The 25,660-nt window shown below is 46.0% G+C and overlaps 1 protein-coding gene across 8 annotated transcripts in view; it reads right to left on the bottom strand.

The window, feature by feature from the left end:
- TRPM1 (transient receptor potential cation channel subfamily M member 1) overlaps positions 1-25,660 on the bottom strand; it is a 68,987-nt gene that overhangs the window by 17,050 nt on the left and 26,277 nt on the right. For 5 of the 8 annotated variants that reach the window (XM_078380912.1, XM_072981858.2, XM_072981860.2 and 2 more), the window contains exons 2-17: positions 23,689-23,768; positions 22,477-22,675; positions 21,645-21,858; positions 20,682-20,806; positions 18,090-18,261; positions 14,760-14,934; positions 13,521-13,644; positions 11,322-11,394; positions 9,903-10,003; positions 9,034-9,207; positions 8,589-8,723; positions 8,049-8,099; positions 6,748-6,783; positions 3,817-3,957; positions 2,598-2,627; positions 232-521 (exon numbers count right to left, since the gene is read on the bottom strand). In XM_078380912.1, coding sequence (XP_078237038.1) covers positions 232-521; positions 2,598-2,627; positions 3,817-3,957; positions 6,748-6,783; positions 8,049-8,099; positions 8,589-8,723; positions 9,034-9,207; positions 9,903-10,003; positions 11,322-11,394; positions 13,521-13,644; positions 14,760-14,934; positions 18,090-18,261; positions 20,682-20,806; positions 21,645-21,858; positions 22,477-22,675; positions 23,689-23,768 — 2,120 coding nt within the window. The remainder of the gene's footprint in view (positions 1-231; positions 522-2,597; positions 2,628-3,816; positions 3,958-6,747; positions 6,784-8,048; positions 8,100-8,588; positions 8,724-9,033; positions 9,208-9,902; positions 10,004-11,321; positions 11,395-13,520; positions 13,645-14,759; positions 14,935-18,089; positions 18,262-20,681; positions 20,807-21,644; positions 21,859-22,476; positions 22,676-23,688; positions 23,769-25,660) is intronic. The other 3 variants (XM_072981861.2, XM_072981863.2, XM_072981865.2) reach the window with 1 other exon arrangement.

Here is a 25,660-nt window from a genome sequence, read left to right as displayed (position 1 = left end):
GTAGCAAATCCTTTTTCAGTGGGGCATGTGCTGTTTTCCCATCCATCCTCTTCTGCTTTTTTTTTCTTGGACTGCCATGGCTTTTACTTTTCTGGCCAAGCACAACTGAGCCAAAACTAAGGAACCCATCATTCTCTCTCTCTTTCTCTTTCTCTTTCTCAGGGGATGGACAGGGAGGCCTTGGCCACATGGCTCTATTCCAGACCAGACCCGCCTTCCCGCCCAACTGACTTGGAGTTGTTGTCCAGGTCTTGGGAGATGTCATCCACCAGCTCGCTCTCCGACGACTCGTGGGCCATCGCCTTATAGAGCTTGCAGGCCACCAGGGCCTTGGCCATGGATTCCTCCCCTCGCTGCCAAAGGAAGAGGGCCATCTTTTGCCGCTTCATCAGCACCGCCCAGACCATGAGCTCATGGAAGGGGTACTGGAAGCGGCTGACCTCCGGATCGTCCACGTCGATATCAATCTCTTCCTCTTTTTTCTTCTTCTTCTTCTTCCCTTTCGTTGGGGGTTCATCGTCCTGGGAAGGAGGAAGAAGGTAGAGCGTGAAGACTACTCTGGAGTTGTGCTGGGCTCACGTGCACACTGCAAACCATGCCAGCAGACAGAAAGAACTGTGCAGAAATGCTTACAGAAAAGGCCATGCCCAGTTGGTTAGTAGCAGATACCCAGAAAAACACAGAAATTCAAGCATGCAGAATCACTGTGTGTGTTAATGATCCCCATCATAGTGCTTGGGAGGGACAGGTAGCCTCTTTTTAAAGTGACCTCATTTAGTTTTGGCATTCCATGCAAAGATCAAGCAAGCCCATGTGAGGAAGGAGAAAAAGACATGAAGCGGGAGAATTCTTGGTCAGCTACAAGGAATGTTCACCTCTGAGTAGGAGATCTCTCGTCTTACATAGGCAGGAGACACGCTGGAGGAGCCATTATTACCTAAAGGGACAAGGAGGGTAGGGTATTGTGACAGGAGCCAACATGGAGGGAAAGAACTGAAGGAAGCTACAGAGAGTCTTCAAAGATCAGAAGCACGTACGCTGAGGAAAAACCACCACCCTTTTTTAGGATTGGAGAGGAAGAATACAAGGTCTGCCAGGCCCATAGACAAGGCAGGAATGATGGCTCTCCATGCATCAAGGAGAATGGTTGTCCACTGGAACAACTTGCTTCTTTGGCTTACAGCTCTTGGCATTCTGCAACCACTGTGGTCATTTCGGGGGCTGTAATCCCAAAATGTAACTCTTCCAAGCTCTGGATAATGATAAGAGGGACTGGAAGTCACGCCAAACTGTAATGGAACCTCCTAGCCTCCTCTTGTGTCGAGGGTGCAAGGACCTCATCTCAGAAGAGGGTACAGAGATCTGACCCTCTCTTGCTAGCGCATGGCCTGCTTGCAGTTGGCACACCTCTAGATCCAGGCCACTGCTGGCCACTTCAGGCTCTTTGAAAAAGCCGCCTCCTGCCTTGGGAGAGCTGAACAGTTAGCTCTGTAGTCATCATAAAAGGAAGACAAAGAGATCCCAAAGAAGATTAAGCATGGTTGAAGCTTCCTTCGGACATTGCAAAGCTGCTTACCGGCTTCCAGCAACAGGATTGGTTGGTATTTATATCTTTTAGAAGTGATTTTAATGTTGATATAATAACAACATGTGTTTATGTCCATTTAGAATCAAAGCTTATATATTTTCTGGGCATAATATTTGCCTTTATTCCAATAGCTCAGAGGACACTCAACAAGCATGGATTGGTTTTGACTTCCAAGAAAATGTCATCTTTATCTAAGAGGGCAAAAGTGGAATGAGGTTCCGGGGATACACACAGTTGCCCCAACACACAGTGCTCACTGAGGCCCTCTGTGGGTGCAGAGCGCATGAGGAACAGCTGTTCAGCGCAGGCCACAACAGCCACAACCAGGGGGAGGAAGAGGAGGAGGACATAGCCACTAAAAAGCAAATCTTTTGATTAATCTCCTGGGTGTGCTGTTGAAGAAGACCAGGGCCCTTGTGGGACCCTCTGCCTCTGCTGTTTAAATATCTTGGAGGGGTGGGGTGGGGGGCTTGGGGACGATCCATATTTTCTGGCAAGGGGCTAACATTTGTGGTTCTGCCCCAGACAATGGTAGTCATTCTGGATCACTGAGTAACACATTCTACTAAATTCAGTTTCTCCCCGGTCATCACCTAACGTGTATGCTCTTCAACACTCCTGCTTTCAGATCTGATGGTAGAATTTCTTAACAGTCAAGATGAACGTACACACAACAGGGGTTTATGGCAAAATCTCTTATAATTCTTCCATGGTCATTTCTATAAATGTAGCCTACACTATATCTTAACGATGCAGTACAATACCTTTAGATTTCCAGAGGGGCATCCCAGAACGGCTTGTATATCCAAATAGGAAAGCCAGATTAAATGTATAAGAATTCAGAGGGATATTTTGATCATCACTCACACTGACCTCCTCCCATTATTTTGAATGAATCGTGCGAAGAGGGAGGCACACACCTCTGAAAACATCTCCTTGAATTAGGGAAGAAAGGTGAAGAAGGGTGAAGACTTCTACATATGTGAAAACAGGAACAGCAAAAACTTACCTCCATCCCTAGAAGCTTAAGAGCTTTAGGCTGCATGTTTTGGAAGAGAAAAGAAAATACAATTTGTGAGGAAATATTGCTGATGTTTATCCATCAGTACGATGCTATTAAACTGAAAATATCTACTTGTCTTTCCAACAAAGGGCACTTCTCGTGTAAGTTTTGGTGGATCAATGAAATCAATGGGACAGAAGATATTCACGGCCATCTTGAGTCCCATAGATTTACGTAAATGGATCTACTTCAGTTAAGAACAAGTCTGTGTCCATCAGATACTATGGCAGCTTCCTCGCCCTTCCACCAGTGACTAGACCAAAAGAGTCAGCCCTTGCATTCAGGCACTAAACCGCTCCGGCAGATCTGCCTTCTATGTCTGTGGCTCCAAGGCACGTGGTTCAGCCACATTGTGGAAGTCAAGCAAGTTTGGGCCTGGTCAGTGCCACGGTGAGATGTTAGTGGAAGAAAAATGTCCAGCAAATAGATCAATGTGGTTCCAAAGCACAGCAATCAAGGAAACCCAAAGTATTTTGTCAGGAACATGAACTGATAGGAGCCGTATCACGGAAACGTAAACATCTATTCCACTTGGGAAGCGGATGGTCTTTCCCCGCCTCACCTGCTATTGTCTGCTTAAGAGGCAGTTGCTTTCCCTGGTTTCAGGTGGAGGCTCTCTTTTCTATCACCTGCTACCTGAAGTCTTTTAAACAGAGCCACTTGGGAGAGCCCCTGGGTCTTTCGGCAGGTACAGCCCATGGCCCACCCTTGGGAGGTGAACCCGACTCTTCAGACCAAAAGGATAGTCTGATTGGTTCAGGCCAAGATTCCATCCTGACCGGTCCTCTGTCTCCCCTGGGGATCCCCTGGATGCTCCTCCCTGTCTTGAAGAGAGATCTGATCCCCTCAGGCAAGCTACTCTCGGTCCGCATTCCAACCAGCACCCCATCCCATCTTCTTCTTGAAACTACAGGTTTGTTATTTTCTCTTTACTGTGCAACTGAATCCATGCCTTCCTCCCAAAAAACAAACAAACAAACAAAAAAAAAACCCTCATCTAGCATCCTGGAAAAATGCTTAAGAAGGGATCAAGCCAAACTCAACATTTCCCACGCATGCAGAGATCAAATGGATGGCGGGTGGTTGGATGAGAGAGAATAGAGCTAATTTTTTTTTCGTGAAGAGTTTACGGCAAGAATAAGAATAGAACGCAACCAATTCTTACCCTCTTTGGTCCAAATAAATTGTTGTACAACGTCCGAAAGCTCTTCCGTGTATAGTTGCAGCGATAGGCCCCTCCCATGAGATATTCTAGCACCAGGCCAATGTCGATGAGGCTGATGTGGTAATCAGGGGGCAAATTTCCCTAGAAAACCCCATCAGAAGTATCATTATTTTGAGGAAACCTATAACTAGGAGGTCACATGATCTTTTCTGGCTTTGATCTCCACCCAATAACTATTTAGTTATTACAGATTAAGGCCGCAGCCTCTACACCCTTATATGTCAGGCAGTCCCACTGAACTCAATGGGATTGCCTTCTGAGCAGATACATATAGCCTTCCGACTGAGTTGGAGGGCCTTACTTTTGAGTAAATAGACCACTGTAATGCGCTCTACGTGGGGCTACCTTTGAGATTGCTGCGGAAACTACAGGTGGTGCAGAATGCGGCGGCCAGACTACTCAGTGGGCTGAGAAGCTACCAACATATCTCCCCCACTCTGGCCGCATTGCATTGGCTGCCAATCCGATTCCGCATTGATTTCAAAGTGTTAACGCTTACTTACAAAGCCCTAAACGGTTTAGGACCTCGATACTTGGCGGAACGCCTTCTCCCATCTAGATCTACCCGTGTCACTCGCGCGAGCCAGGAGATAAGGCTGAGGAGCCTAACGCCGAGAGAGGCCCGAAAGGAAAAGACCAGAATCCGGGCCTTCTCGGCGGTGGCTCCTCGCCTTTGGAACAACTTGCCCCCTGAGATTCGCGCGGCTCCCTCGCTGGGCATTTTTAAGAAACAACTAAAAACATTGATGTATAGGCGGGCCTTCCCAACAGAAAACCCTTGACGATCTTTTTTCTTATTCTGTTCTTTATTATTATTATTTTTTATTTAAGTTTCTGCTGTAAAGTTTTAAAATTACACTGTTGTTTTTACTGTAAGCCGCCTAGAGTGGTCTAATATGATCAGATAGGCGGGATAGAAATAAAATAAATAAATAAATAAATAATAAATGGTAGAACTGAGTAAATTGAGTCCATTTTGATCCAATGGAGAGCTTTGGAAACATTACTGATTGGGATCACAGCCGTGAGAATTGTCCCAGCCAGGCTGAGCATTTGCCATCCTGGCTGAAGGAATTCTGGGACTTATGGTTAAAGATCTTGTGGTCCTCACTGAGGGGTGTGTGTGTCTGCTTCTCCCTGGGTGGCAGTTTGCCATCAGACTGTGGAAGAGCAATACAGGAATATATGTGGTCACAAGTATGAGATGGATGAAATGCTGCCTTCTAGATATTGTGAGACTGAAAGTCCTATAACTGGCTGGCTGGCTGGCTGGTTGGTTGGTTGGATGGATGGTTGGTTGGTTGGTTGGTTGACTAGTTAGTTGGCTGGTTGGTTGACTGCTTAGTTGACTGATTGATTCAAATCAATTTATCATTGCCCAGTACGAGGGCCCCCAAAGCAATGCACAACCGAATCAAACCACTTTATTTAAAAAGATTAAAAAATTGAAAACCAATCTTAAAAGTTAGCATTTTTTTTTTAAAAAGGCCCCCAGCCACTGATGGTGCCAGGTAGTTTTGATGCTATTATAATGTAGAAGGCTACACATTGTCAATCCATGATATGAATGCACCACCGTAAACTTCCATAGTAAAAGGTCATCCTTTATTTATCCCATACAGGGCAAATGAAGAGAAAACCAACTGTGGGATGCATGAAGTGATCTGATTCTTTCCACCCACTTGCAGTTTTTAATTCAAAGAATCTTGCAGGGGGTGGGGTTGGTGGGAGAGTAAGGAAAGAGTCATGAATGTTTGTGACTGGAATCTTTACTCACAACAGAGGAATGTCATTCTTGCCTGCGGAGGATTTCCTCCTCCCTTGAGCCAAGGACTTTTCTATTATCTCCACCCAACAGCATATTTTAAAGCATTAAAAATGGCTGTATTCTGAATGGGGTTTTCAACCCCCGATAATCTCATCATTTGTCTGTTTGGAGCTTTTATCCATTCACGAATTCCATTTACTTTAAAGATGGTTTAAAGCACTTTGTATAATGTAGGGTGGGGGTTCTTTCTCCATGTGTATTATTATATTTGTTTGAGACTTCTGAATAGAAGATATAATATATATATATATATTAACCACTGGGAGTGCAGTCAGCCAGGAAACTCTTACACAAGCCCATATAAAATGGTCAGAAGCTAGGCATGAGCATTGCCTGCCCTTGTGTCTTTTCTACTGGGTACACTGGCCAGTGGGGGTGGGTGGGGATTAACTGTGTGTGATGCAACTACGGGGACTTAGAGGACCTTCTCCTCATAATCTCAACACCTTTACGGCTCACTCGTTTACCTTCTAGCGGAGCCTGCTGTCATTTTATGGAGATAAATATTGCCTTGTGCCTCTGTGAACAACAGGTAAACCAACAGGATAACGCTGGGTCAGAATTCAATCCGCTCCCGTGACTTAGTGATAACAGGCAAGGTGTGAGAACCAGGAATGAGAGTTAATGGTAAGCAACACATTTTGATTTAGAAAATGGTATCATTCCTGTTATCAGTTTTGGGCAGAGATACCCCCAACTTCCATTTTTTTCAGGGAGACTCTGAGGAAGCAATGCTCCACACTAGCCGCCTGCTGCCATTTAGCAAAGCCATGTTAACTACAATCCACAGCATTTCAAAGCCAAAACAAGCATCTGATTAATCTGCAGCCCAGATTTGGTAACTGTGTTGGTTGTATAACCTCTACTGTCATATTGCTAAAGACTGGACAGTTTTATTAAAATCCTGGCACACATCCCGGAACTCTGATCTAAAGACAATGCCTCCCTGTTGGATCTGGGTGCCGAGATGGAAGCCTAGTCTATGAAAAGCAAGACAAAAACTAACTAAAAAGAAAATGCAGCATTCAAAGCAAGCCATTCACCTCCATGTTCACCCATCCAAATCCCCCCGATTGCCGCTGAATGATGATGAGCCCAGGGAATGCGGGAGTGGCACAGGGTGGACCGAGAGAGACAGAGATGGAGAGAGGAAGATGGGAGAAACGTATAACAGCATGTTAATGACAATGGAAAATGCTGGTGGTGAAACATGAGGTATGAACTCACAACATGCACATATATCACCCTATAAGGAGATCTCCTGTGGCCCAGATACCCTTTCAAAACTGGTTCCCCTTTCTCCGGTCACTGTCAGGCTACAGGATCAGACCAGGGGGCAGCATAGTCTAGCTTTTTCTTTCCTGTGTTCGCCAGTTTGATACCACTGGACCCACCCAAGTAGGGCATGAAGGTAACCCTCTTGTCCTTCCCCCCCTTATATGAGTACATGCAGTTCTGCTCAACCTCGGCAGACCTCCAGTTCTTCATAAATATGACAAACCAATGGTGGTGGGTATCCCCACCTCTGGCTAGTTAATTATCTGTTTGTCGTTTGCTTGCCAGTCAAGTTCCCTAGTTCTAGTACTGTGGGAAGAAAAGGGAAGGGAGAAAACCACGTACGTTTACTCACTCTCTAAGGGTCAAACTGTATATAATAGCCCATCATTAGCGCTGAAAACATGTTAGCATTCAAGAGATATGGCACAGGCAGTTTTTCAGAGCTGAGAATCAGACTCAGGAAGAGCATGGCTATGGTGGGAAGACCCATTGTGAAAGAAAGGAAGGTAATTTAATAATTACATGAGATATGAAGAGTCCCTGCTGCAATAATCACACACAATCATGGCTTGAGGAATTCTCTCTTCTAGTGAAAGTTTGTCTATAACGTATAGGTCAGCTTCGAGTTGACGAGAGCAGTTGCAATGTTTTGTTTCATACAATGTCACAAACAATGATTGTGCTGTTTGCCATCTTTTAAAGCTACAAAGCCCCCAGTGATTTACCATTTCGTTGAAGAGAATATACCACAACCCCTTGATAAGTTCAGTTGCCTTCCTCTGCACCACGCCCAGACCTAAGAACCACATCTTAGAATTCAGTGGAGTTTAAAAACTCTCTTCTTTCCAGGGGAAAACGTGTGTGCAGTATGTTGGAGCACCAGCTTCCTTTATGGGTTGATTGTATTTTTAGTAAACAAGCAATGCACTTAGCCAAAATTCTGCAGTGATAATTACAAAAGCAACTAAGTATTGCAATTATGTTCTCTGCCGGTAGGTGGAGTGAAAAACCCACGCAGGCATCTCGGACAAGGAAGGACGTCAAACGAACCCACAGAAATATTTACCTTTTTTACGTCCCTGACAAGCAGATGGAGGGTGTTTGGTGGGCCCAATCTCTGAAAAAGACAAGAGTCAGACTTGGTCAGGAGAAATTAAAACAAAAAGAGCTTAGAAATGCTACTCTCTTTTTTTGTCTCAAGCCCTCAGAATACCAACAGAACCATGTTATATGCTAAAAAATCTAAATTCTGCCTATGAGGATGAGTCGTTCAACGTTCGCCCTCTTACCCTTTCCCTTCCTTGCCCCTTTGTGCCTTTCCTAAAGCTCCCACCCTATTTGCTCCTCTCTAGGGTTTGAACCATTCGGTCTGTGAAGCCGCAGGTTCAAGGTGGTTTTGCCACTGGCCGTGGGCCGATCTTAGCATCTGAGAAGCGCAACAGATGGCAAGCCACTGCCCTTTGGATGGCTCAGTCCCTCCGCGAGAGGACCACATCCCTGTCAGCGGTTTCCTCCACCTCGCTTCACGGGCCACAACACGACCCGGCGTTAAGGCCACCTCCGCCACCCTTCGGCTCTGGCTGCGTTCCAACAGAGGGTCACTCACGGTGTTGTAAAGCTCTTCCAGCCGCGGGATGGTGAGGAAGCGCTGCATGCTGACTCCGTTTTCGATCAGGAGCTTGACGAAATCCACCCGGTCAAGCACCAGGGCGTCCAGCATGGCTTGCTCCAGGGAATTCACCTGAGGTCGGCGAAAGAAAAGGGACAAAGACGCTGAATGAAAAAAGGCCGACTCTAAGTGCAGACGCTGCGGAAGAGAGTCTGTGGGAAGATTTGCTCGGTCAAGAGCTGCTGCTTGTTGGGGGGGGGGTTGTGAATCAGAAGTAGACCCTCCATGGTCCAGTCAATCACAGGCGCCGTTTCTTTTAGCCTAAGGTCTAACTCCCATGTGCTGGCCCTGAGAGAAGCGACATCCGGATGAAATCGAGTTGGAGGAAAGGAGCAATGAAATGAGAGCAGACATTCGGGGACAACGCCGCTCTTAGCCTCACCCAGTTCAGCAGCTCAAGTTTCCTCGGATCCGTTTCCTCTTCTGGTTCTTCTTTCTGCTTCCCCCCTTTCTTCTTCCCTTTCCCTTTCCCTCTGGCTCCTTTTGTCTGAGGCACCGGGGACTTCTTCTCCTTTTCTGGGCCGGCCCCGTCGGCAGCTGCCAGGCTCCCCAAGGGCTGTAGGGAAGAGCAAACAAAAAGGGTAGCTTGAGGAACACGGCCCGGCTGTCTCCCAAGATGCCCCGTCTTGCGCTGGAGACCAAGGGCACGTAAGCAGGGCAAAGAGACACATCCAGGAGGCAAAAGCCTAGCAATCCTGCTCAAAGGCAATCCCTTTTAATTTTCTTATTTAATAAGAAAGGAGTCATCAGGATACAAATACAAGTATAGCAAAGATTTGTAACTGGGGAGGAGGATGACTCGCATTTTTAAATGTTTAAAAAACTATTTCTTCTATGGTAACATTTGTTTTTTAGATAGAAATGTTGTCATGGGTGCTCATCAGGGTATGGAAATCTTACTTTTTTGGACCACAGATTCCAGACTTCATCAGTCTCCAGGAATTCTGGAAACCAGAGATATTAAATGTAAAATTTCCAAGCTCTGGGGCTAAGGTATTCCTGTTGCCCAGAATCTTCTGGCGGGCCACTGGGTGGAAAGGAGGGTGGTCGAGAGAGGCCTGCGGATCAATCAAGGGTGGTTCTCACCGAATTAAACTGATTTGCCCGATCTTATTTAGATAAGCTGCTGTGAAGAAATTATGGCTCAGTCTACCGGTCAGAGGAACGCAGGCTCCCATGAAAACTAAGATAAATGGTGACTGCATTTTTTTTTTAAAAAGACCAGATAATCTCTCTGAGCGAAATGTTTACCGGCCAGTGGTGTCCAAAGACAAATATCTGGCTACGTGCGATATCCACTCGGTTCCAGGCTAAGGCCAGGCTCAGCTGATCTGGCGCAGAAGCGTTGGTACCTAAGGAGACAAAGACAGAGTTACTTCTCCGTCCACAAAACACCTGATTCCGGCCTCCTTCTGATTAAATAAACAGAGACAAAACACAACAAATAAGAACTCTAGTTCTATTCCTTATAATGAAAGGATCCCAAGAATTTTCCAACTGTTTTTAAGCTTCCAATGATGGACTGTCTGTCACTTCAGCTTGGCCTCCATTCCTCAGCCATTTCCTTCTGGAGGCTGACTCTAGGTGCACACCTTATGGACACAGCATTAAGCCATTTTTTTTAACTTTTTCGTTTGTTTGTTTGTCTTCCATTTTGGCTGGGGGTAACATGGTGACGTGGTGGCACTGTGGGCTAAACCACAGAAGCCTGTGCTGCAGGTTCAGAAGACCAAGCAGTCATAAGATCGAATCCATGTGACGGAGTGAGCGCCCGTCGCTTGTCCCAGCTCCCGCCAACCTAGCGGTTTGAAAGCATGCAAATGCGAGTAGATAAATAGGGACCACCTTGGTGGGAAGGTAACAGTGTTCCGTGTCTAAGTCGCACTGGCCATGTGACCACAGAAGATTGTCTTTGGACAAAACGCTGGCTCTATGGCTTGGAAACGGGGATGAGCACCGCCCCCTAGAGTCAGAACACCACTGGACAAAAATTTCAAGGGGAACCTTTACCTTTTACCTTAACATCCAGCCCAAAAAAGAGTTCTGAAGATCCTCCCCAAAGCTTGCCCATTATTTCACACCATTTGTGTGGGTCCTAATTAAAAAAATATTGAATATTTGCATACCCCAATCAGGTACATCAAATGCCTGGAAGGAAATCAGTTTGCATGACTGCTCACACATGGTGTTATATCCAGGAGTGAGACAGTACTTAATGTACGAAAGGTGGGAACAGCTGAGTGGCCAAGCTGAAGAGGAGGTTAAAACCAAGGCAGAATCCCTCTCCTCTTCCTTATTCTTAATCACGTTGCATGTCAAAAAAAAATCATCTCCCAGCACCTTTTAAAGATTGCTGCTCTGTCGCATTACATTTTGGAAATGGCCATCCGTTGAATTAATTTGATGAAATATTGGGGAAACTGTATTTTCTAGCACAGGCAATCTCAGGGGGAAATGAAAAGCTCAGGAAAGACACAAAAGTATAAAACTGGGTGTAAGCACCACAGGTGGGATTCTCTCTGTTCTAAGTGGACCCCATTAAAACGCTTTACACTTGGTCCACCATTATTAATCTACAGGATCATGGGCCAGTTAGGTGGCGAAACTGATATGCAAATAGGGACAGAACAGCATCTTTCAGGTTTCTGCAACCTTGCTCAGGTAACTCACCTTTAAGGAGAGCTGTCAAGATGGACATCTCAATGTCTTGTTGCCCCTCAGATCCCATGCGGAAGACAGTGATCTAAAGGATCGGCCAATCAAGGAAAAGGAAAAAAAAACAGAAGTAACTGTTGCCTGCTGAAGAAATTCTGTTCAGATTTAGAGCTCATGTAATCTTTTAATAGCAGGGCAAAAATAAAGGGTCCCATCTTTTTGTTGAGAATAATTTAGAAGAATTTAAAAAGGGAGAATCAAAGGAAAAGGGAATAAAATAAAAACTGAAAGGCAAGGGATTCTCCTATTCAGCAAGGGAAGCCTAAACACCTGATTTAACTCAAAGCATGGAAAAAGTACCTTTTGGATTCTATGCCCCAGAATCTTCCAACCTGAATGGACACTTAAGAAATAGAAGCTGTCTCTGGGAAGTGTATAGCAGTGATGTTCACAAATATATATATAACACAGCTTCTGCAAAGCCAACTTCAAAAGCCAAATTTTGGTCACCGTCTGGCAAAGATGGTCCCTGAGAATCTTCCCTGGAGAAGGTGTCTGAGAAGGGACTGCTCAGAAGACTTCAAGCAGTGATGGAACACAAAAGAAGCCCCCCCCCCCCCAAATTGAGTGAACCTCCCTTCCCACAACACAGCTGCGCTATATGGCGGAATCTCTGGTCAGAGCAAATCAAGGTTTCAGCTGCTCTAACTCACGGGAATGGATTTGGGACTTCTGCTTCCTATGTGCACTGTGACTTTATTCCCTGAATTGATAAGATCCTGTATTCGAGCAGTGGCTTGGAGGATCAGGTCCTGGCCCTTCTTGCCAGGAGGCATAGCAAGCTGTGCACGGCACAAGGAAACCAGTTGGATTTGGCAAAGAGAGAAAAGCAAACAAGATACCGTGATGCTCTGCTTGCGACCATTCATCTCCAAACAGGAACACTGGGATTAACATTTAATCTGATCAAATTGGTCTCCTAACTCCCCACTTTAAAAAAAAAAGAAAGAAAAAAGCCCATTTAATTGCTATTGCTGTAAAATATGCAAGCTCTAATTTGCTTACTTGATTTCCTTTCCACAGGAAGGATAAAAAAATTATTTGTTGATGGAGGCTTTTAAAAAGGACAAGCAGATTATATAATCAGAAGGGATTCCCTCTGTAGAACCAGATGGAAGCGCCACATGACGGGCCATGTAAAGGGGTGGTTCCCTATTCAGATTTCAGGAGATGCTGATTAAGTGCAGAAAGGCAGCCCTGAACTTAGTTCAGGTAACAGGGGAGAGGAGTTGCTCTCTGTCCTTAGACTTAACACTGTCAGTCCAACGTGAATGCAAAGCAAGGGGATCCAGCATTTGCTTACGTGCAAATAGCAGAAGGTGGGGAATGTTTTGAGTGCAAGAGGCCACCTTTGCCCATGGAGAAGCTCCCGCGGGCTGTATTCCTGTGAGGGGGAGGGCATGAGACAACAGCCACTGGGGCCAGAACCCCTTGGGGACATGCGCAGACGTCTACACACTACAAACGGTGTTGTTAGGGAGACTGACCGTGGGCAAGAAGAAGAAGCAGGGCATGGATGGTCAACCTGTGGCAGTGATTTCTGAGAGCAGGAAATGACGGCCTGGACCAGGGGATCTCGACCTTGGGTCTCCAGGTGTTGTTCTTGGGCTGCAGTTCCCAGAAGCCTTCACCACCAGCTGTGCTAGCCGGGGATTCTGGGAGTTGCTGTCCGGGAACAGCTGGGTTACCCAAAGCTGGATACCCCTTGGGCTAGGCAGTTAGTCTTTCCCACTCTCAGAAACCACCCACCCATTCCCCTGCTTCTGTGTGCCCACTGTCCGTCTCCACAAGAACCAATGAGAACTCCTGGCTCAGATGGTCTGCTGTTTACTGAAAGTATAGTCATAACAACTGACCTGAGGTAAGAAAAATATGAACAGAAAAGCCGAGCACCTCTCTCCTGGCTATCAGTAGGTCTACGCCCATTGAGCTACAATTCCCAGAGCTCGCTGGCAGAGATGAATGACAATTGTTTTAAGTCTCCGGCTTGGCATGCTCTGTTGCTCGTGAATCATGCGAATGCTTTTTTTAAAAAAATCATAGTCTACTCTAAGTGATCAGTGCTTAACATAATGTACAACGGGGCCGTGACATTTGTTCATTCATTCGGTCATTCATTCATTTGTTCATTCAAATAGCAGATAAGAGCCTTACAAGTTCTTTCTTCTTCATACATTCCATGAGGATAACAAACAACTGATGGGCTTGGTTCCGACTGTAGCTGAAGGTCTTCTGAATGGTGACAAGAAGCTGGTCCCTGAGAGACTCGCTTATGATCCTGAATTAACATGGTTAAAACAGAAAAAAAACATATTTATAGACAGGCAGACAGTCATGCATGCTTATGTGTATATACAAACACATACAAATACACAAACAGACTTATTGTAGCATGATCCTATGCCTGTTCAGATGCAAGTACTACAGGATTTTATGGGGCTTTCTTTCAGGCCAGCAAGCCTAGCATTGCAGCTTTATGTAATTTGTTCAGCATTTTTGAGAGGATGTTTGTTTGCAATCCAAGGGAAAAAACAAACAGGAAGAAGAAGAAGAAGAAGAAGAAGAAGAAGAAGAAGAAGAAGAAGAAGAAGAAGAAGAAGAAGAAGAAGAAGAAGAAGAAGAAGAAGAAGAAGAAGAAGAAGAAGAAGAAGAAGAAGAAGAAGAAGAAGAAGAAGAAGAAGAAGAAGAAGAAGAAGAAGAAGAAGAAGAAGAAGAAGAAGAAGAAGAAGAAGAAGAAGAAGAAGAAGAAGAAGAAGAAGAAGAAGAAGAGGGGTTTGCATTGTAACTTTCCTCCCTTCTGCTGAGTATAAAACTCCCTTGCACCTACAGCTTGTAAAAAAGGCTCTTGCTGAGAATCCAGTTGCCACACTGTCTGGGGAAGTCCAGGAGCTGAAGGCCACAACAGTAACTTTTCCAGGCTTTGCTTTATACGTGCTGTATAAAATACACATCCATCAACACAGAGAGGCTGATAGCTATTGTCTATTTCATAATTCTGCACCTTAGGCATCCCAGATGTTTGGGATGAGGAGAGGGAAAAGATTTCAAAAGCCATCTAGATTCTCTCCAAGCACAATAGGATTCAAGTCCTCCAACTGTAACCAATTTCTTCTTATTTTGGTTTGATCAGCAGGTAGGTTGTTTCAAGCTGTGTGTCTAGTATATGGTCAACTCCAGATGATCTTGGAGGACCCGGAGATTTCACTCCATGGTGGAAAACTGCCAAGGGCTGGGAACCATGTTTGCCACCCTCCAGAACTTGAAGGGCTTTCCCTACCCTTAGCACCTTCCCCCTCCCAAAACACACAGCTTAGTCCTATGCCTGAACAGGGCTTCTGTTTCCTAGTCACACTGTTGTTCCTCCTAAACACAATACCTCTGGGACTCTCTTACCCTCCTTCTTCCGAGTACTTGTGAGCAAATGATAGAATGTCTGATGCCCGGCCGCTGCCATCACAGATCACAACAGGAAGTGGGGGATCTTCACGGAGGCATTCCAAGACAATTGAAATCACATTGGGACCACCTTCGACTATGAGTCCAACCACAGGAACGCCCTGTCCCAGGCCTGTAGACCAAACCGAAAAGGTCGTTAATTGACTTTCAAAAGAGGAGAATCTTCAACGTCTTAATGAGCCAATAAGTTACATGAATGCCAGGGAATGAAGACGGGGTATCAGACCATATCATACCATATTTCTAGCGGAATAGCCAAGAAATGACTGCTCTCAATTTCAAAGCCAATCGTGATAGCTAAAGCGGCATAAATAGGTTTGCTGTGTTGACACAGCTTTTGCAAGACCCATCCCTCCTGTGACCCACGGTGAACTCTATTGTTCACAACTGTTGCTGCAAATAACAATGGCCGGCCGAAGTTCGAGACGACAGCTGAGCACCCCTTTGCTGTCCCTGCCCCACTGTGATCTCCAGGCATAGGATGACAAAGGGAAGCCCACAGGTCACGTGATCTGAGCAGACTTGGTAACAACGGGTCAGGCGGCTGCAGGACTAAAAAGGAAAAGAAAGCATTATCCCGAAATCCCACACCCCACACTCAGTATTATGTGTATTGGGAGCAGATGGCCGAAACCCAAAACAGGAGGTGGGAGCAGGATCAGGGGAGAAGCCCCAGTGGGCTGCCAGAGATGAAGGAAGAAAAGCCAAAGAAAATCCATCAGCTCTTTTCACTGGATGTGATGCAAATTCCATGGAGGAGAGAACATTTATGGGCTCACCCTTCTTGGAACACTCAAGACCTTGCTTTGGATGACCCTCGATCATGAACTGATGAGCAGCGTGGGGGGACCACGGGGCCACTCCAAGGAGGGGAGGAATCTGTCAGCTTATTCTTACGGCAACTGTGTGCACGGGGCTCCCTCAGCAAGTCCCCTAATTAGACCAATCATTTTCATGAAGAAAGTGGTGCCTAGGGTAAGGCGTCCACAATTCTCAGCTCTAGCCCAATATGGTTCCCCCTGGCTGCTGCTTTAGGGCTTCGAAGATGCTTTAAAGATGCCAGGAGTGCATTCATGCCTCTCCATGGTGAAATATTGTTTGGCTCTTAGATAATACACTTCGCATGCCATTGAGAAGGAGAGCTTCCTTAAGGGGGAAAGGATGCTCGATCCATGAGCACGAGCGTGCCCCATCCCACTTGTTGCCAGTCAGCTCGCTCTTGATTTGCGGTTGCTCTTGGGAGGGAAACCCAGGCTTCATTTGAAAGGATGATTGCTCAGGCACAGGGCTTTTGAGACCACTGTGTGCCTGGCGGGGGTCGGGGTGGGAGATGCTGCAAGAGCAGGAGAGACACATTTCTCCCAACATGCAATTTTTTGCCCTCACTCCTCTTTTACAAAAGGGGTTCTTACATTTAAAACCTGGGTGCGCTTGTGAGCCAGGGTTAAAGTTCCCCGCAAACTGCTGAGCCGGAGAGGATGGATCAAACAGAGGATATGGGGTCCGTAAGCTAACCAAGGGTCACCTCAACCTTCAGCAGTGATCCAGTGGAGCCGGATGCGCCCGCGTTGTTTCAGATACGTGAAGAGGGTTTGTGCCAAGAGAATGGGAGACCTGTTCAAAGGCTCCTCCTTTTGCTGCTTAAGGTTTAGTGCCTAGGATTATTCATCGCCTGGGGTATTTGCAAAGAAATTGTAGCTCAGTGTCCATTTCTCCTTCTCAGGGCTCACACAGGGAAGCCGTTCCCCCGCCACGTAAGGCCACGGCACAGCACTGGGACTGAGTTGAATGTGATTAACAAGCCTGACCCCCTCTATGGATTAAACAATGCAAAGCAAAGCAAATTCAATAAAACATTAACTTCAGGAGAAAACTTGGTTTCCAACTACTGTTTGGTACCAAAAATATATCTGAGGATCATTTTTGTTTGTGGATCTGCAGTAACTTAAAGCAAGTATTTTCAAAACTGCCAACACAGCAAAACTCACTGTGATCTTAAAAAGAGGATTTGGTGTTTGTATGGAAACACCAAATCTTTTTAAGATCACAGAGAGGGTTTTTTTTTCTGTTTTTTTTTCTTTTTTTTTTTTGCAATTAGACAGGAGTGAAAAGAGCATACTTTGATCAATTGTTATACTATGTAGTAGAGAGCAATGCTTCAAAATGAATGATTGGTGTGATGCCTTCTTATGTTCTACTACTTCTGTTGAATCTCATTAACATTTTGTTCCTGCACTCAGTGTGTAGGTTGTCTTCCAATATGGGTTTAAGTTCTTGGGTCATTGATAAAATTTATGTGTCCAGTAGCAGCCACTGGATGTCCAGACAGGAGGACCAGTTATCTGGACACACAATTGTTACTTAGTTAGGTCTCTCTCTCTCTCTCTCTCTCTCTCTCTCTCTCTCTTTCTCTCTCTCTCTCTCTCTCTCTCTGACTTTGGACATGAAATCTGGAATAGGAAGCAAGTTTGGAGCCTGGGCTATCAGGTCAGACTGTGGGCCCATTAGAGACTTCTTTCTTTGCCAGGACAGAAGGACATCAATTGGTGTCAATGTGCATTTTTAAAAATGGGCCTGGCAGTAAAAGGCATGTTAGCTCCAGGATATTTTCAGATTCATGGGCCTGGTTTTAAGACATGGAATAATTCAGCATACAAGGAATAAAGCGAAGTCAACCAAAAACAGAAAGAAAGAAAAAAAAGACACATTCAATTATTTATATAGTGCATTTTGCCTCTCAGGACTTAATTGCCATCTCTCAGACCAATATGCTTGTTTGACAAGTATTACGTGCATCTCGGCACATCTGCAGAAGACAGATGGGAAAGCGCAAACAGGTTAGGCCACATCTGAGGTGAGCAGAGAGAGAAAGATTCTTCTGTATGCTATTGCTTTATGGGAAACAAACACGCGCTTTACATATTATTACGTTTGCAACACATTAAAAATTTGCACACACAATATAATGTACTCGTGAAACATATGGGTGTCTATCAACTCTGTGTCACTTTGAGCCAAATCATGCTTTCCATGTTGACTTTAGGAGAGGCTTGTAAGAAATCTCTTAGGCAAATAAGTATGCCTTATACTTAGGCATCTCTCCCACAGCTCTGCTCGCCCCTTCTCTGATCACCCAAACTGTGACCTACTGAGTCCAGACTGATTCGGTGTTCTTACACGAGGGTGACCAACAGCAGGAGGAATGAGCTTTGAGGACGAGAGAGAGGCTCCTTCGGTGAGGAGGCTCCCCCGGCCAGCGCCACTTACGGGTGTTGATCTTCTGGAGGGAGATGTGTTTCTCCAACTGGCGCCTGAGTTTCACTTCCGCCCCATACTTGCCGAGGGTGCCGTTGTCGGCGAGGATGAAGTGTGTATGGGAACTGTTGAGCACAGAGAGTTTGCTTAGTGGGTTTGACATGGTTTGATACACTCTTGTCACCTGTCAAAAAGAAAAGGGCAAGCTTATTTCATTTTGCTTTTTTTTTTTAGGCAAGGAAAATCAAAACGTGGCTCCATGATGCAGGCGGTCTTTGGACTCTGCAGCCGGCCGGACGCCCGAGGGTTTTAACGTGCCATCTCCAGCAAGGAACCTCAAGATCCTCCAGGAGGTTGGCTAATGGTCTCTCAGCACCTTCACTGAAGGGCACCTTCCGGGATCCTTTGGGGAAACACAAGCCCACCTTCCCTCCCTCCCTCCCTCCCTTTCCAGCATTTTTGTGTAGCCCTTCTTCCAGCATGCTCAGGGAAGCATCCCTAATCCCTGCTCCTCTTGGCACAGGGAAGCCCAGCAAGATTTAGCTTTATCTGAGATACAGTGCCTGGCTCCAAGGTCTTGGTAAACTTTCGGGGAGGAGAAATGATTCGAAATGCCTTTTCTTCAGCCTGAATTCTGCAGACTGACTACATTGCACCAGCTCTACACAGAGCTCTGGAAAGTAACTTTTTTGGACTATGAATCCCAGAATCCGAGAACCAACGTGGACTTTTGGGAGTCGTAAAGATTGTGTGCCCTATATTGCTCAGAATTTCTGTAGCGCTTCAATATTTCTCGAGTCCTTTGTGCACGTTACCCTAGGAAACCCTGTAAACAACCCTGTAAGGTAAAAACAAAACAGTGCGACAGTCTCTCTGTTGTGAAAGGAGGGTGAAGTGCTTGGATACCCTGGGATTTTGGGACAGAGGTGAAACTGAAACTGTGGCTTTCACTGCTTAGTTTGCAACCCAACTGGTGCAAACAGCATGCCTGTTTGCGGTGTAAATCTGCCCTCTACGGACCATTTATCAGAAGCAGGGAGAGCACTTTGTTCAAAAGGCTTCTGCCTTCGGATGGCAGCGAGCATGTGACCGGCCCAGACAAGCGCCACCCTCTGCCAGCTGGCCGCTGTGCATCCTGTCTAGGCGAGAGTGGCCAGAGGCGAAGGAAGCAAAGGGTGAGGGAAAGGGAGGGCTTGGCAGCTGACACTGGCCAGGCTGGCAGAAGAAAAGACACTGCGGCTGAAAGCACCGCTTCTCTGTAACTACTCAAGGCAGAGCAGCCGGATCCACTCGGAATCCACTTTCAGACTAAGCAAAAATCTGCATGAACTCTGGACCCGATGAAACTGTGTCTGGGGTAAACGATGGATGGATAAATAAGACCATTTGGTTTTTGATACTTGTTCAAGTATCAGTTTATTCCATCCTTGTTTTGCAGTAATTCGCATTGGGATCTTTTTACATCAGGACAAAAATGTGCATTTTATAATACGCTTGTTATTTCTCCCCCCCCCCCCCCGAGCTGACATTCTGATCCACATATGAGCCCTAGCCAGGTCAGTTTGTACTGGCACTCATCAAGACAGAATTTCTGAAGAAAACCAAGTTAAAACAAACCAGGATCCACCTGTGCTTTAAAATCCTGGCTTGCCTTCAAATTGTAGTTTAAATTAAACAATGCTCCTTAAGTTCAGATGTCGTTGGAAACTCTGGTTAAGTTTGAAGGAGAAGCATCTGTTTCCAGCATCCTTCTGCATTTATCAGAAGACCTGGAGGGATGGAGCAGCTCTGAAGCTTGCTGAGACACATTCCCCTAGTCTTAAACTATGATGTGGAACCAAATCACCTTTGGAGAGGGGCAAGAGCAAGCCAAGATAAAACATTCACACCGTAAAAAATGAATTAAAAATACACTAAACAGCTGACCATCAAAACCATCCAAATCAGTAAAATAACAAATCCTGAAGGCTTCAAATAAAAATGCAACTCTTGAAACAAAGCACAAGTATTTTTAAAGCCTGGTTAAAAACAAACAAGGGGGAGAGTCAGTCATTCCCCTGTGGAGGCTATTCCATCATCTCAGAAGCCGGGAACGTTACTTTTTGGTCAGAATTCCCAGAATCTTCAGGAAGCCTGGGCTCTGAAGGATTCTGGGAGTCACGTCTTCTCCCTTGCCTCAACAGCCAAAACCTCTGCTCATGGTGGGACTGTGAGAAGAGCCTCAGAATCTTAGGCGAGGCCCCTTCTTCTATATGGCTGGAGCATCTCGGACAGGTAGACATCAACACACAGGCACTTTCTTCTCATTTCAATTTCTTTTTAAGGAAAGCTTCAGCTGCTCATTTCAGCCTGTGGCTGATTAAAGTACACAGGCTTAGCGTGCACGCATGCACATACACATGCACAAACTGGGGGGTTGGGAGAGGGAGAAGTGGCCCCTATTATTTCCTTTCTTATTCAATTCCCGCTCTTCTCACTCATCCGAAGAAGAGTTCTCCGAGAGTCCTGCACCAACAGCCTTCTAATGCATCCAGTTCTCTGGTTTTGTGCACAAACGGCAAAGAGAAATGAAAAAGAGGAGAACCTCAGTAAAAACCCACTTACATCTTTCCCAATCAGATCCTCCTTGTTTTCCACAATGCCCCACGGAGCAATTCCTATGGCACAGATCCGTCCTCTGGACTTTGAAGAATGATCTTTCAAGGCATCTCCGACATGCCGGATGACCCCTGCGGGAGGGACCAAGTCCATTAAGAGTCTTCTCTACGGCCTTCTTCTCCGCAGAGGCTTTCCTCTCCCACCCCCCCACTCTCCTGTTTATTGAGAAAATCCCGTGAGAACTTGCACGGCGTCTGTTCTTTAACAAATGTGGGGGGTATCAAACCAGGTCTCCACGGTGGTGACATCACGATTCTCACAACAGGGACAAGCCGGGCAAAGTCAGTCCTTCATACTTTTTCGGAGGACTGATTAAAACCTTTTGCTCCCATCAAATCTTTTGGAATAAGGCATTCAAAGCCTGCTGCTTTAGAGCACATTATGAAATGCGCACTTTTGATGAAAACTCATTTCTGACCATTCCCCCCGGAAGCGACTGAACTTGCTAGCTGCCACTGAGTCCCGTTTCCAAAGCTGGTGTTCTTGTGCATGAATCTGCATGGAAGGAGTTCATTTATAAGCAGCACCTCTCTGGTCACAGAATATGGTGGGCTTGGGATGTTGCTTTTGCTTAAAACTTAGTTATAGTGAAGACGGTATAACAGTGTACAACTGCAGCAGCATCTGTTAAATGTTGACCACTCAATTCAGGACCCACAGAGGGTGTTAATAACAGGCTCCCTATCCACCCCTTTTAGGCTTCTGCCCTACCACTAGCTGACACAAGCTATTGAAGAGAAATGTATAAGGCTGCTATCAAGGTAGGCCTTCAGTGGGGTTTCTCCTAAGCCAAGGGAAAAGAAAAAAGAACTAGACTACATCTACTTATCTGTGTTCCTTTGATATACTCCTTGTTCCTCACACCCCACCACCTCGGCTGGAACAGAGAGGCTGTTTTTTACGACTTACCGGTACTGACCCCTCCAGTGAAGATCCAAGCTCCTGTCGTCATGGCCGCCTTGATGAGCCCTTTTCCAAAGACTTGCTTCAGTTTGGGTTGCAGCTCAAAGTTCTGCAGCCCCCCATGGACGGAGATCAAGAGCTTCGGCAGCTCCAGCTGCCACTCTTTCACCATCAGGTGGAGCAGGGCGTCCGGCTTCGTGTCGTAGGACACTCGGATGTACTGCAAGACAGACAGAAGCAGAGTGGAACGGGATCGCCGTGAAAGCCCATCCATTCCAGATTCCAACATGAGCTTCCCCTCCAGGCCATCCTGATGCCTCTGGGGGGGGGGGGCAGTTCACGAAGACTGCTGCTCCTCAGTCCCTGGAAGCCAGAGGAGCAGAGCCTCAAAACCTGCAGCTTCAATAAATCCATCATAACTGACAGCAGCGAACACATTTCTCCTCTGTCTCGTTCCAGAACACACAGACCACTTCCACCTCTAATGAAGTGAGCTTTGACCCACCAAAGAAAACCCATTAGCCTTTAAGGTGCCAAAGGCACATGGTTATTTCTTCCTGAGTTACGTTGTTTATCATGGTACGAAGGTAACAACAACTACGTTTTCACCACCATTGAAGGGAAATATCACCACTGCAAATATTTTGGGATCCCCCCCCCAGATTGCTCAGCTTCCTCCTTTTACCTGATGTCAAAGCACTTCCCCAGACCCTCTTCTGTTTTTTTGTTTGTTTGTTTGTTTGTTTGCTGAGATCCTGGCATAGCCTAGAACTGTGGAAGCTCATCGTTCCCTTGCCAAGGCTGCACAGCCTCTAAAGTGGCAAACCCTGCTGCTTACCATGGCCTTATTGGTGTGCCCTCCGCCTTGGAACTCGAGATTTCCATAGGAATCAGTCGGGAGTGCCTGGGTGTGTTTACTGGCGGTCCATTTCTCAGGCTGAACATCCACTTGCTTGGCAGTTTCATCTTCATTCTTGCTCGCAGTTACACTTGGAGGGATGGGGAGGTGTTGAGTGATAAGCTGGCCGCAGCAGCACCTGGGGCGGGGGGGGGGGGGAGAGGCAAGAGGCAGGTCAGTCACCGTGAGCTGCCTAATTATTTGACACACTTTTTCAGGCAACTGAAAACTTCCTATATGTCAACAAAGAAAACAGTCTGTACCTTAAACAAAGACCAAACCTAACCATCCTGTTTGGAGCCCCAAACCCAGAGCATCACCCACAGTCAACGTCCACAGACAGCTGTACACAGAGGGAATCCCCATCGCATCCAAGGTCTTGCCTGCCCTGTTAGGGCGCCCGTCCTTTCCTTCCCCACTGGAAGGGGACGGGGAGCATCTAGAACCAGTGGGCGTAGCTGTCAGGCTCCAGGACCTTCCCCACTGCCACCACTCAGTGCTGCATTTCTCCCACAAGTGTGGCTGACTGAGGGTGCTTTGAGGCCATCCTCTAGGTGTAATCCTGCCCGAACGTCCCATCAGAGGACTCCGAGGGCTGAGCTCAGACCTTCTGCCTCAGTCTGAGCACCTGGTCTTGGTTATTAAGACATTGGAGAAGAGTCCCTCTTCTTTACTGGATCATGACCCCTGAGGAGCTCATGAGCCCCTGGAGGCCCCTCCTGTTGGCCATATACACCAGGGTGGGGAATGTGCAACCCTCCTTGTCTTGATGGGCTACCACTCGCCTGATGGCTCATCAATGGCTCTGTTGAACAGAGCTGACAGGAGGACCCTAGCCAATGTCCCATTAGCTGTGGCTGAGTGACAGGGGTACGTGGCTGCCCCGACACCATGCTGGTGGCCAACCATGACCAGTGAACAAAGCGCGCGCGTGCGCGCGCACACACACACACACACACACACACACACACACACACACACACACACACACACACACACACACACACACACATTCTGCTTGGACTATGGGTTGCCAGTGCAGCTCTGAGGCCAGGGACTGGAGGGAGCAGCAAAGATGGTGTTGCTATTGCTTTTCCTGATGCAGGGGAGTTGTGGGAGAGGGAGACGGCACTGCAGCTGAAGAGAGATCACCTGCTAGGATCTTTGTGGTGAGCGATGATGCAGATGCACTCTCTCTTGGAAAACGTCTTCTCTATCCAAGCCTTTTGACCCTGGGGAGTGAAGGAAGAGAGACAATTTTATATTGGCTGAATGGCAGAGAGGGATATTTGCCTGGAGAAAGAAAGAAAGAAAGAAAGAGAGAGAGAGAGAGAGAGAGAGAGAGAGAGAGAGAGAGAGAGAGAGAGAGAAGAAAGAAAGAAAGAAAGAAAGAAAGAAAGAAAGAAAGAAAGAAAGAAAGAAAGAAAGAAAGAAAGAAAGAAAGAAAGAAAGAAAGAAAGAAAGAAAGAAAGAAAGAAAGAAAGAAAGAAAGAAAGAAAGAAAGAAGGCTGGACTTTGACACCTTCAAGGGGCATATTCGATGTACATCAGTGGAAGCAGCTTTGCCACAAACCATATTCAGCAGAGACCAAGGGGTCCTAAGCTCAAACTCTTCTCACTCATCTCCTTTGTGTATGTTCCTGATGCATGGGAGAAGCCAGCTTCCACACTGAGGGGTGCCTTAGACCAAGTCAGCTTTCTGATCTGCTTAGCAATGTGTGGGAGACAATCCTCTTTGTCCCACGTGCCAAAATGGCTTGTTATAGCTCTGGTTAGTGTCCAAAAAGTGGGCAGTTTTCTTCTTTGCATCTCTCCCCCCCCCCCCCCCACGAAATGCTGGAGACTGAATGTGAGAACTCATGAATGCAAAGCATGCAATCTTCTCCACCACTTCTTCCCATTTGTGAAACCTATAGCTGGAATCAAAACATACCCCAGTGCAATCCTAACACCTGTTTGGTGCATCTGTTTCTGCCCTGCAGAACCCTATCTGAGACTGGTTGCTGAAGCAAAAGAAGGCTTTCTGTTGTTCTATTTATTACTAGTTTGTTTTGTATTCTGTCTTTCAATAAAGAAACAAATTCTCAGTATGGCTTATAAACACACATCAAATAACAACAGAAACATAAGAGGGTTTTTAAAAACAGTAACCAAAAGGCAAATGAACTACAACGCAGCAGAAATAAAACAAAGGGGATTCAAAAGTTGAGGAAAACACATTATTTGGTTGGTTTAGAACGGGAAAACAGAGCAAAGTAGGTGTCCGGCAAGCTTCCCTAGGGAGCCCGTTCTATGAGCAAGCTGCCATAATCAAGAAAGTTCGCGAATTAAGGGCAGAAACAGACACGATGGCAAATGTATGCTTAGAAGGCAATAAAACATTATTGTGCCGGAAATGCACTCTTCACAGCATCTCCATTTATACCATCAACATGCAAATGAGCACAGTCCTGATGAACACAATCCAATTTGCAATGTACAGGGTTCTAAAATAATGCTGGGGGATAATCAGGTGTCCTTTAGTTAGTAAACACAGTGTTGGTTTGAAAGGCAAAGCTGCCCTTTTTTTCTATTTGTGGCCTAATTGCAACAGTTTCCAAATGCTTAAGAATATTTGATTTCACAACAGACCTGGCTTTTTACATTCCAAAATAGCAGGGACTCAGACACGTATTTATGATCTAGTGAAGCAGCGCTGGTGAATGGGAAGCTGATACACTTCCTTGATTCATCTGATATGTATCTGATCTTTTTCCCCAGCCTGGGAATTAAGCAGCTCCCAAGACTGACAAAAAGTTGTGGGTGAAAACGTACAGTCATAATAGTAGAGCGCAATTAAAGAAATTATAACTGATCTTACTCAGAAGGCTAAAAAGCAGAATTAGATCAACTTGAGCCAGACATCCTGGAGAGTGAAGTCAAGTGGGCTTTAGAAAGCATGGCCATTTCCCCTCTGTAAATTGGGGAAATGGCACAGATTTTTATATATTGGAAAACAGAATTTCCAGTTTGTAGGACAGAACTATTGCTTCTCCAGAAAAATCCTGGATGTATAACCCTGGCTGAAAAATCTCTGAAGCTGCACAGTAAGAAAGGTTTTACTTATTTCTTGGATGTACAAACT

The sequence above is a fragment of the Pogona vitticeps genome, chromosome 12 (assembly GCF_051106095.1).
Source record: "Pogona vitticeps strain Pit_001003342236 chromosome 12, PviZW2.1, whole genome shotgun sequence".
Lineage (NCBI taxonomy): Eukaryota > Metazoa > Chordata > Lepidosauria > Squamata > Agamidae > Pogona > Pogona vitticeps.
The sequence above is the reverse complement of the archived record's forward strand: the minus strand, read 5'-3'. Positions and strand labels throughout refer to the sequence as shown.